The sequence below is a fragment of the Chamaea fasciata genome, unplaced genomic scaffold (genome assembly GCF_029207755.1).
Source record: "Chamaea fasciata isolate MVZ Bird 193981 ecotype frontalis unplaced genomic scaffold, bChaFas1.0.hap1 SCAF_1, whole genome shotgun sequence".
Classification (NCBI taxonomy): domain Eukaryota; kingdom Metazoa; phylum Chordata; class Aves; order Passeriformes; family Sylviidae; genus Chamaea; species Chamaea fasciata.
The window spans coordinates 143,398,474-143,411,184 of record NW_027094086.1 but is presented as its reverse complement, the minus strand read 5'-3'; the positions used below and the strand labels follow the sequence as shown (position 1 = coordinate 143,411,184).

At 41.4% G+C, this 12,711-nt stretch overlaps 1 protein-coding gene across 6 annotated transcripts in view; it reads right to left on the bottom strand.

The window, feature by feature from the left end:
• The window catches only part of DIP2C (disco interacting protein 2 homolog C), a 309,083-nt gene that overhangs the window by 30,588 nt on the left and 265,784 nt on the right, over positions 1-12,711 (bottom strand). For all 6 annotated transcript variants that reach the window (XM_066200565.1, XM_066200584.1, XM_066200575.1 and 3 more), the window contains 2 exons: positions 7,614-7,782; positions 6,525-6,695 (listed from right to left, as the gene is read on the bottom strand). In XM_066200565.1, the coding sequence (XP_066056662.1) occupies positions 6,525-6,695; positions 7,614-7,782 (340 nt within the window). The remainder of the gene's footprint in view (positions 1-6,524; positions 6,696-7,613; positions 7,783-12,711) is intronic.

Here is a 12,711-nt window from a genome sequence, read left to right as displayed (position 1 = left end):
TAAATGGTTTTAGGACACTACAGACAATGTTGTTAGTGGAAAACACGTGTCTAGTATACTGATTTTTTTTGTTATTGTTGTTTTTGTTTTTGAAGTCATTAAACATTATGGCCCTCCTATTTTAATGCACTTTATTCCATTGAGAATTCCAGGTCTGCTGTTTTACTAGCAACAGAAATTTGTAAGTGATGTCATCTGGAAATCAAAAGTAAAGTCTCTTTTTGGAAAAAAAAAATTAAATTAATATACAACAGAGAAAGATACTTCGACCTTCTTGCATATAGATTGACCTGATCCTAAAGGGAACTAAAATCAAGGCTTGGTGCATAATCTAACTACTGGAAGATAATAATTAAACGGAGTGACTTCAGAGCCCAAGTCTTCATTAGTATTTGTTATGGCAAACAGTGTAATCCATATACAGAACAGTAAAATTAAAAGCTGATAAAAAACCCATCAGCTCTCCACCATGACTGATAACTCAGCAAAGAGACAAAAAATCCTCAGTGGAGACTAGTCCTAAGGCACTACTATCACGTGGAGTATCTAACACCAGATGGCTGCTGTGGGATTTGCCCTACAACTTGTGAAAACAAACAGCTCTGAAAGCCCTGGCATCCCACATTCCTCTCACCAGACTTCTGACTGCCAGCAGAGCTAAAGACTGCAGGAAGCTGCCACAGCAGCACCTTAAGACAGGTTTATTTTGGATGCAAAGGAAGATGAAACATTTAACAAAAATAGGATTGATCTTCTTATTGCATTGATGCCCCAAAATGGTATTACTAATAATCCAGGCTGAACACTGCAGTGTAACTGCAAGAAAGCAGAAGAATTACTGAAACCCAGCAGTTATATAATTCATTGCCTGTGACTATACTGCAGGTCCAGAAAGGACTTTGAGAGTACCAGAGCTTCATATGACTTTCAACTACAGAACGGCTTGAGAAACAGCAGCTGAATTATCAGCAACATCGTTCTGTGGCCAGTTGCAGCTGGAATACTCTGAGAAGTATTTCAAAGGAAGCAGAGCCTAAGCCAAGACCAGAATGACTGACTCAATTTTTCTGTGCACATTTATTTTGAGAGACAGAGATAGAGAGCATCTGTTATGCTGGTAACAGGGAAAAACAACACAACTTCTGGAGTATCTGGTATTTACTTAGGACATGCCTGGTAGTGTTCAAGAAAACAAAATTCAGATTTTTCTGTCTGAAAATGGGTGCATCATAAGTCACACCTCTAGGACTAAACAAATCTCTGCCCATGCACAGGCTGCCACTGGCGAACCTGGTCTGAGCAAATGTCAGCATTATGCCAAGCTTTTATTTTCTGACTGCAGGTCAAAACTGCTTGAAGGACCACTCCAACAAGTCAGCTGTAGGGCTGACCACATGCCAGGACTCGGTGCGAACCTAACCTCCACTCAAGTCAAAGGCCGAGCTGCATGCTCTCCCCTGCTTCCCTCTCCAGGGTTAAAAGCCTGGAACTAGCCTATAAGAAAACCAAAGACTTTAAAAATAACTGGTATTTTTGGTTTTATTTAACTACCTAAGGATGTGGCCTCAGTGTTTACTCCGAGTCTGCTTCTGTTCCAGCGATGCTCAGAAAAGGAATTTTTGGTGTGCTCTTGGCAATGTCACCTACGCAAGCACAGCGGCTGGAGCTGTGAGAAGAACTTCATGGCATGACTCATAGCAAAGGTGGGAAAACCGAATCTGAGGGAGCTCACCCAGAGCTGTAGTACATTGCTAAGTGTGAATCATACCTCTGACACAGTGCACGGTCTCCTGTGGCACTCTTTGCAGACCTACCTTTTATTACTTTTAATATGGAAGATCCTCAGAGAGTGTGATCTGTCACTAAGTAAAAAGAAATAATAACTTTATGCCCTAAACTGAGTAACAAAGATTCCTTTGCTGGACTGTGAAGAATGGGTTCATTTCATGTAACTTCGGCCATTAAAGAAGAAAGTATGCAGTAGGAAGCATCTCCTGATGGTGATGGATCCCATCCCCAGATGGACACCTGAGATGTCTCTTGAAGTATTTCTGTGATTCCACTGACTATTGATGGATATGGGATAACTCACTTAACCTTGCAGCCTCTGTTAGAGGAGCTTGGAAAAAAGCAAGATGAATCCTGCTGTCCTTAGCTTGGGCAGATCTGTTAGTACATTTTCAGGGTTAACTAAGGAAAATTAACAACTTCTAGAAGTTTTCCCTCAACTGAAACTGAGTAGCAGGTTGAATAAAATGAAAATATTTATTCCAAGTGTTTAAATGGAAATCAGCTAAAATCCTAGAGAACCATCTGTGCTGTTGTAAGAAACCAGCTACTTTTCATATCTGTTTCTCTCTCTCTCTCTCTCGAATGCTAATATGCTAGTTAATGAGAACTAAAATATGCTAGATGCAATCTTTTCATCTCACTAATCCCTGGACCATTATCTGTAACTGTACAGCCATAAAAGGTCAGATATTAACAGTATTTAAGTGCCTAAAGATGGACGGAATTATTTATTTTCAAAAGCACATCTCTAGAAATCTAGTCCAAAATGACTACATCAAAGGAAACATACTAAATTTCCTCTCAGTTGGAAAGGAAATGAATACAAATGACAATGCATTAGTCTGTCAGTGATCACAACATGGAAATTAAGATAATTTGGTAGAAAAAAAACCTCCTCTGTACCAAAGAGATTATCACAATGATTTCCTTTTCAAGGTAATCTTTAATAAAATGTTAAATTCTGCTATACATACACACACACACAGAAACACGCAGATTGACACAGACACACACTCATGTACATATACACCTTCCTCCTCTTCTTTTTGGAGAGTTGAATTGTAAAAGCTTTCTGAAAAAATCAGGATACCTTTCCCTTTGACTCTTGGCTTTGTCCAAAAAATTGGAAATCAAGAAGATATCAAAGATAATATCTGAGTTTTATTAGCGGTAGCCCACAGAGAAGAAACCTGGATGGACTTTTTTTTTTTGCTGGTAAGGGTCAGTAACTGAATATTGAGGTATGTTTAGAAAGGTGATTAGTAGATGCATATTTTAGAAACACTGCAGAACAGGCTGGATCACTATTATCCCTGTGGAAGATGCTGTTCCAGGAACCACGTGCTGATCTCATAGATGACATAACTTGGAAGAAAAAAAGCAAAGGCAGATGCTATTGACTCAGATATCTTGAGAAGTAGTTTTATGCAGTGTGAAGAATCCAGAAATCATAATCCATTTCTAGAACACATTGGAGACAATACTAATTGCAGGAAAATTGTAGATGAAGGATTAAAATTTAATTTGTTCCTCAGCTGAGAAAACAGAATAGCCCACAAGCTATTCTGGAATACCACTAGCCATAAACTTCCAGAAAGTTTGGAAAGAGCATTCAATCTAATTCAGTATCCAGTCCCTGGCAATGTCTACTGCCAGATGCTTCAAAACACGCAAGCCTCTATCTTTATATTCTCCACCAAAATGACATGTTTTGTGGTGATGCTTGCAAGTAAAACCTTTAGTAATTTTTCAAACACCTTTAGAACTTGCCAAATGAGCCTCAGCTCAAATGCTTCAAAAACAATTCTGCTTGGGAGGATAATGTTGCTACATAAAGCCTGTCCTCAAGTGGCTTTTCTCCATTCCAGCCACACCAGTCCTTACACAGTCTTTGGCTTTTAGTTGTCCTATGGACTGAGATGCCACATCTTAGTAGAACTCAACAAAGCCTGACTTCAAGCTTTACAATCTGCCAGGCTGTTTAACCATCTCACTCAAGGCTCTCATTCTGTGCTGTTCCTAAATCCATAGGCACTATCATTAACAATATTCCTTCAGAGATTTAGCCACTTTTACAGTTTGATTCAACAACTTTTTCAAGAATTTCTGTAAAGAACCATCTAAGAAGCAATCTTCAGCTAAGGAGTAAACACAATCAAAAGGCAGATATACATAGTCAAGCCGTAATCCAGCCTAACTCCATGCTGATTAGGACTTCCAGTTTCTCTGAGTGTAGTCAGCTTTCCTGAATGTTTGCAGTGGGTTGACCCAGTCAGCAGGTCAGGACCCACCCAACTCCCTGTGGGACAGGGAAAGCTTAGGAAGAGCAAAAGTGAGAAAATCCACAGGTCAAGATGAAGACAGTTTAAAGAGCGAAGGAAAGAGAAAAACCTAAGTGATGCAAAAGCAATCTCTCCTACTTGAGCAGAACTTTGGAAGACCAACCATCCTTTTTCTTTAATGCTGAGCATGACGTTATGTGGTATGGGATATCCCAGGTCAGCTGGGGACAGATTTCTTGGCTGTGTCCCTCGCCAGATTCTTTCTCCTCCAGCCTGCTTGCTAGAGGGCAGTGGGGTGATTATGCAGGGGGCACAGAGAGCAATGGGGACAGCCCTGAAGCTGTGCAGGGCTGGTCAGCAAGAGCTCAGCCACTGGTGTGCACCCAGCACCGTTCAGTCACAGATGGAAAACACAGCTCCACACAGGCTGCTATGAAAAACATTAAATCCCAGGCAGAACAATGTTGCAATGTTAGCTCCAACAGGCCACACTTTCGGTATTGCATCTGGCTTACTGCTGCTTAGTGTTATCCCTGATTTTATTACTTGTCCTGAATTAAGTAATTGTATGTGAAGCAACCACCATGAACCGTCCAGAGATCAGTGCACGTCTAAAATGGTGATTTTCATTAGTGGCAAGCAAACTTCTGCAGCTAAAAATTTGCCCTTGTTATCCAAAGCATCCTTCATGTCTAGTCCCTCCAAGGACCAAAAGCCAGAGAAGTTGAGTTGTCTTTCAGAAGCAGCTCCACCACAGCTTCAAGGGAGAGCTGACAGGCCCCATCCTGATCTGCTTCCAATGAAGGTATGTCATCTCTTCCCTGCTTCCCTTCCCTTCTAAAACTTTTTTATTCCTGGAGAATATTTATGGTAGCAATTACAGAATAGCAAACCAAACAACTCTACCTCTGGGCAACAGAATGACTTTTAACCTTGCTCAGCTTTGCCTTGTCATATGCTTGACAGTAATAATTAAAGACACCCTAGGCTGTAGGGATACTCTACCGCAGACAGGGAGAAAGCAAAGAGTACTGGAGGTGTGGCACACCTCCTTGTATTCATATCCTGGTAACACTGAAAAGGGCAAAAGGCTAAAGCAGGCACAGAGATACTGCTCTGTGCTGAACCCACAATCTCAATTTGTCAGGCTTTTTGTTTAAAAAATATTTACATTTACAATCAGAAAAGGAATAGCAGATTCTTATTTGCAGTGTCACTGAGAAGATTTGTTCTGACTTCCACACTGAAGCAGGTACCCATATGACCTTCATGAGAAATCCCTTCATGTAAACCAGGGGTAACTGCCAGATTTGAGATGCAGGATGGACCACACAGAGTACAGGCAAGTCCTGCTGAGGACACAGTGACTTTGAAGAGGTTAGAGACATGGCACATGACCAAATGGATATGGAACTTCCCAGCCAGAGCAGCTGCCAATGCAGAAGATGATTCTTTTAGTATTTAAAAGATTATTAAATTAGAAAACATATTACACCTGAATAGGACACCTATGGTATTATTACAGGAATAATATGTGCAACTCTGAAACCAGATTTGAAGGACAGGAAGAGATCAAGAGTCACAAAAATGAGACAGAGATCAGCAAAGCATGTGTTACAATTCTTTATCTATTTATGAAAATTAAGATGTGTATTAGATGCATGACAGAAATGAGACTCTGATTCTAGAATAAAAAATGTCTGGATCTAATGCCAGATGAATTTAAACTGGAAATAAGGCAAAATTAATTAAAAATGGAACACCCTAAAAAAAGGCAAGTTAACTTTCATCACATGAAGTCCTCAAAGATAAAATATTACACTCTAGATCAACCTAAAACTACTTGCTTGGTGTAGTTATCTCTGGCTGAAAAACTAGATGCTATTCAGAAATTCAGACCAGATAGCTACAGTGCTCCATCAGTCATTAAAATCATGGCTCAGTAAAGATTCCTGGAGAATGCATGTTACATCCTATATTATCCTTGGAACTTTTCTTCTGATTAGAGATCAAAACTGAAGAGATGTAGCAAAACAATTTTCCTTGTGTGCAGGAAATATCTATCTAATCAAACAAGTAATGGTTGGAAGTATTTCATGAACAGAAGGAATCCATTTTGTAAGACACTGAAGTAAACACTTGGAAACTGTAGTTTACATGGCGTGATTACATACTGGCTCTGGAGTACAGACTACACGTTCTGGCACTGTCAGGTGCTTTTCTGAATTACTGTATTCATGGGCAGAATAAATGCTATGATTGCAACATGAGAGGGATGAATTGTTGACAAAGTAACAGAAGTTTACTACCTGTGTATGCAAGAACATTAAGTACCACATGCATTTTCTTAGTATGTCTATGACCAAACAGCCAAAGGAAATACCGTGAACTCCTCTTACTGAAAACCATTTCCTTAAAACAACTTTGAGCTTAAGGAGTGAAAAACCTTACCTGCAAACATATTGCCAGGTTAACTCTACAGCCAAGTGATGTGCTGACAGCCCGTGGATGGAGACCCAGGTCCTTAAACAACTTTGAAAATGACTGAGTAAGAGCTATCCGAGGTCGTTCTTCAGCCACCACTACACATGTCCGTACACGTGAAAGGTCCAGTCCCCTTGCCTAGAAAGAAGTCAAAATGTAACAAAGGCCACAAACGAGCAGTTTTAATGCAAAACAGAAGTTCTTAAGTGCATTATGCAGGTAATATGATGCAAGAGGAACAGCAGAACAGAGGGTAAGGTATCAGTACAGTTTCCATTATTCCTGGGGGCCGGATGGCCAGATGACACTCTAATAGCTGAAGAAGCACATACTTGTTTGTCATCTCAACATTAGCACATAGGAAATGATGGGCATGCTAATTCTGAAGGGAGGGAATGCTGTTTCCCCAAATGAATTCAGATGACAGTGAATAACAGCAAACAGGAAGCAATGTCTAGACTTGGAAAAACTGATTAGGAACTTATTAAGTGAAGATGGCAAAGGCTGGAGACATCATAAATATCAGCATTTCAAGATTCAATTTATTTCAGTAGCACATGGGAAATTCCAGATGATTTCAGATATTTAACTGGCTACCTGGCTTTTAATTTTTTGGGGGGAAAGGAAGATATAGCCTCCACTTCATACAACAAGGACCATCTAGTTAAAACAAGACAGTACATTTAAGCATGTGATTACTTAACTAGAGGGGTCAAAACTAAACTAGTACTTCATATAACCAGGGTATTCATAAAACACACTGTACAATGCACCTCTTGGACATTTACACCTCCATTTTCCAACACCTGCGTATCAACACAGGCTGCAACACACATCAGAGTGCTTAGGTAAATAAAAGCCTTTCCTTGAAGTTTAATAGCCCTGTGATCTGAAGAATGACTGGTATTGATCCACAGCCTTTGGCAAGGAGTAATGTGGGTTCTGTGGAAGCTGCCTGTGCCCTCTGATGATTTTTTCCTCCCAGCAGACATTCAGCAGTGTTCAAGGCTCCCAAAGCCCACGGTGCAGGGCGTGCAGGGCAACAGAGCCACTCACCTTCAGCGACTCTGTTTGCGAACCGAGTCCCTTAGTACAGAGCTCCATGACTGAATAGGAGCAAAAAGTGTCTCTCACTTTGTACTGACTCACGGCAAGAAGCCACAGGGCAGGATTGGTCTCCAGTTCTGAGGGAGGAATCAGAATAGACTGGTGTCCTGAATAAACACTGCAAGACACAAGATTCATTAACACACACTAAACACCAGTATCCACAGACATGGGGTACTTGAATACAGAGTTTCTCACAGCACTGGTTGAATCATGTAAAGCCTTACATGTGAACACCAGTGTCCACAGACATGGGGTACTTGAATAGACAGCTTGTCACAGCACTGGTTGAATCATGTAAAGCCTCCACGGCTCCAGAAGTTTAACGTAATGATTAACCCTGGTTTTTTTGCTGTACTTCCAGGGTCTGTGATGAATCATGAGGACTGCAGGCAGAATGTGCTCCTAAACTACTAATTTACTCAAAATTCCAGTGGAGTTTGCTGTTAGGATTGTACCAAAACCAGCAAAATAGCTCAGTTATTAATGGTGTGAATAAGCAGTATAATAATACTAAGAAAAATTAAGTGTTGCTGACAAATAGTTTGGATTGAGTAATTAGCATTTTAAGAAACCTTGACTAAAAGACATGACTTGACTATTTAAAACTATTTAAACCTTGACTATTTATTACTTTATATGGAAGCAACCTGACTCCTGCTAAAGCAAGCAAAGGGTTTGCAATAATTTTCAAGGGAGTAAATTTGGCCCTAATTTAACATCCCTTGTAGCTTTAAATTTCTTCTGTGAAAGTTTTATGAACTTCTGAAATTCAAATATACTACATCTCTTCTATACTGGATACCCACTGAGCATAAATATTGCAAAAAATACACTTATCAGGGCCCCTGAGGGAAACAATTATGTCAGAGCTAATTTCTCTGGTACCCAAGATTCTCCCCAAGGGAAAAATATTCCCAATTTGATGACTTTATTTCCCATGGGTGTGAGTGTTGTTCACTCATCTCACACAGGCAGATTTACCATCAATTTTACAGTCCTCTCACATCTCAATTTGTGATCTGTAGATATTTCAAATCGGAATGGTGACAGCATAAAGCCTCCAAATCATAGAAGTTCTGAGAAAGGACCATAAAAGCCCCCAAGATTAATGATGCATAAAAGAATTTCATTTGTGACTTGAAAACTTGAAATGCCAGCTTGGTAAAGCTGATGTTTTCAAATCCAAGTGTCTGAGGTAAGACATGAAATGGAGCTTTATTTTCAGGAACATGATCATCTCTGTAACACTGGACATCAGGCAGCTTTGCAGTTCTTGCAGATGGGCTGCACACACACACACACACACACACACACACACACACACACATTGTCTTGTTGGTGAGAGTGCCCCCACTTCCCTCAAACCCAGACGAGAGTGTTTTCAAAAGCTGTGCCATGTAGAACGAGGTTTGTGTGACCTGGATGTCTTTACTTGGTACAATAAAGGCAAAAAAGGTGAACAAGTCCAGCCACAACAGCAGTTAATAATCCAAATTGTTTAGGGCTCTGCTGGAGCATGAGTCTGAGGATGCCATGGAATATGTATGAACTACAGTTCAAGCAATTTCATTTATCACAGAGGAGGAATTTTGTCTTTGACGGCTTGTCCCCACTGATGCCACTCAGGGTGATTGATGACCAGTGGCTCACCGTGGAGCGATGTGTTCTGGGAGGGGGCTGACACAGCGGCCACGGCACAGGGCAGGAAAATGAACCATTACCCTTTCATGGAATCAGAATAAAGTATCACTGAACCTTGGGCATGTGCTGCATAAACATGTGAAAAGAGATCTTGGCAGCATTACCCACGCCTGACAGCAGAATGCCCTGAGCTCAAGCAAGAGATCAAACCAGCCAGTGAGTACTGCCATTTTTACTATAAATATTACCTCACTCTTTCATTCTTAGCCAATTCTATTAAGTTTTTCAGAGAAGTAAGACCAAAAGACCTTTAAGCTTAGGGCTCCACAAACAATCAACGTGTGCAATCTGTCTGGTAAATTCCTTACTAACAGGAAGCTGTAACTACACAAGTGAAAACCTGGGATGGGCTCCAATCTGTACAAATATGGTATACAAACCCTTCAAACCCTTCTCCCTGACCCTGAACTTCTCTAATTGAAGCAACCAGTTTCAGGTGAAAAAATTACCTGCACAATAATGAATATGATGCCAGGGTGTCAAATGTGGGAGAATTATTACTCACAACCACATTAAGATCCTTTAGGTATCACTTACTTAACTGGGCAGACATAACCAAAATCAAAATCAAATCAAAGAACAAACTTTATCCCATTACTGAAAACTGTTCACACAAACTCCACAGTAATATTGGAGAAGAAAGCTGCATTGCTTTCCTAGGAAAGCACGAAATTGATTCCAGGTGTATTTTACCAGGAAATCATTCAAAATAGCAGAATTTACACCAAAGACAAATGTTTTCCCCCTCAATAACACTAATGTGTGAGGGTGAACTGTCTACCTCTCTCGGTCAACTTATGGACAAGAAAGTGGTTTTGCTCCCACCAACAGTTCTGCAGCAAAGTATGAGGATCTGGATGCAAAATAAGCCATCTTCTTCAGACTGAGGGAAATAAATATTCTTATGATCAGGCTTAGACTAAAAAAAAAACTCAATTAGACTGAAACAAATTAAGAGGTTGCTAGCATGTTTTCTGAGTTTTCTAATGCCTCAAAAATACTGTGGAGTTCAGGATCAAACTGCACAGCAGAAGGAAATATCTAGCAGGAAGGAAACTTTCTGTTGTGGAGAGCCTCACACATGCTGCTCTTGACTGCAGTACACAAACCTACAGCCAGCTGATACCATGCCTGCAAACTTCACACCCAGCACAGGCTTTGCTACTGAGCTGTGGTTTAATAATCCATGCATATCCTCTGATTTGCAAGAGCAGTTGGTGGAGCTACAAGAAGAACTACAAAGGCATAATTGCGGGGTGAACGTGCCAGTTCCACAGCTGAAGTGGTTTATGCAGCACCTGGTCACCATGATGTCGGCCATAAGTTGGCTCAGCTCCCTGAATCAATCTCTGAAACATTACGCAGAATTTGCGCATCAGTCCAAGCCACAAAATGCTACATATCCCTGAAAACTCACAGATTTATATTCCCCTGAGAAGCTGTCTATCATCCGTGTTTTGGTAGAGAAGCTGAGGAAAAAATACCCTTGTACAGTTGGTTGAACCATTTCATACCATTCCAGTGGTTTCAAATCACTGTGAGATGTTACAGAGTGTTTGCTTAGCACGAATGCCAAACACCACACAGAGGACCACGTGCTTGAACAAACTGCAGTTGTGCAAGGCTGCTTTGGAGGTTCTGGATAAAGCCTGATATGGTACCAAACCTATAGGAAGTTCTGCCAATGCTTCCTCCATGTAATTCTAGGAACGGCAGAGAAGTTTGGTAGGTTCATCCAGGTATGGAATTCTAGATTTGGTAGAGTTAATCCTGAAACTGAGGCACTGAAAATGTGAGGCAGTTCCATCTCAACTTGAAACAACGATAGGTAAATGGTTAAGCTGTCAGCTTGGCTGTTCTCACACAGGAACCAACAAAACCATGGTGAACACTGTGGCAGCAGGGGAATGAATGGGATATTAGGAAAAACTTTGGAGTTTAAATATAAACTGTTGAACCTAAAGTCCCCTTTCTGAGATTGCAACCGTATATGACACAATGGACTAGGTGCAAGATTTTACTTAGGTAAATACTGGGAAGGAACTGTATCAAGATTATTTCTTCCATTGCTACAGAAATCTGTCACAAAAGTATCCGCCTCCTGATGCAAGTCTTAACAACAGGAACAGACACAGTGCAGAGCATCCCTGCATCACCTTGTCACAATGATTTTTGGGATGCAGATGCAGAGTCAAATGCAGGAGTGGCTGAGGTGAGAGATCACCTCTTAGAAATGCTGTCTTCCTTTAGGGGACTGCAGAGCAGTCCAGGGGAAAAAAGTATTCATGTGGTGGACAAAGTCTTGGATTTCTGCAGTAAGTGAAGAGCCCTGTCTGCCTGCACTAAGCAAGGGCTGCCCAAGGACAGGAAAACTCCAGGTAAAAGCACCAGGATGTATTTTGGTACGACAGCACCATCTGATCACGACACTGCTGGCAGGCTGCTCTGGCAGCATACGGAGATTCCTGGAAGGACCTCTTGGCACTGAACTGTTCCACTGAATTGGAGCTTTAGCCCATATTGTGCTGAGGCAGATTAGCAGTAAAAGCTGAGGTTTTATTATAGCTCCAAAAGTTTCAGCAGGTCAATAAATGCTGACAATGGCAAGTGCAAGTTGCAACTGCATTCTGGCAGTTACTGACCCACCACTGCCCTTACTTCTGTGTCCGTGTGACATGAGCTGCTTCCCCACTTAACTGGAGGGGGCAGGTGGGTACTGCTGAATCCTCTAAGTGTATGCATTTGATGATATTTGGCATTTGGTGATGAGGGAAAGTATGGGAACAGGTATAGGTGTTTGGTAGAACAAAAGCCTTCACAATCACCTGGACCAGACCTTGTAGGAAGGCGTACAGGCTACAGAAGGCAGGTTTTGGGCATGTATCTCTCTTAGGCTTCAAAGGACTTGGGCCAAAATTAAATCTTCTGAAGATCCACCATGTACGAAAACCAGGGACTTCGGGAGGAAAAATAAAGGACCTCACACCCACCTGCAGGGTCCAAAGATGATGGCACACAGTGCTCTCAGAGCATGACTGCACATGGTAAGCAGATAACCCACCAGTACCAGAGATAGCAAAAGGCCATTGCTCAGCCTTGGGCATCCTTCTGGTTCCTTATCATCATCACTCCTGCCTCACTTCTACCCCATGTATGGGCAAGTCTCCAGAGGTGATGAGGTAAGTCTACCAACTCATCTCAGAGCTCACGTATCAAGGTGACTCAGGGCTTTCAGCTGCCCTTGAACTTTCCAGGCTTGAGGCAGGTTTAGCAGTACTGGTGTAATGTGCAAGGAAAGCAAATTGCCTCTGACAAATTGCCACTGGCTACAGAATCTCCAGGA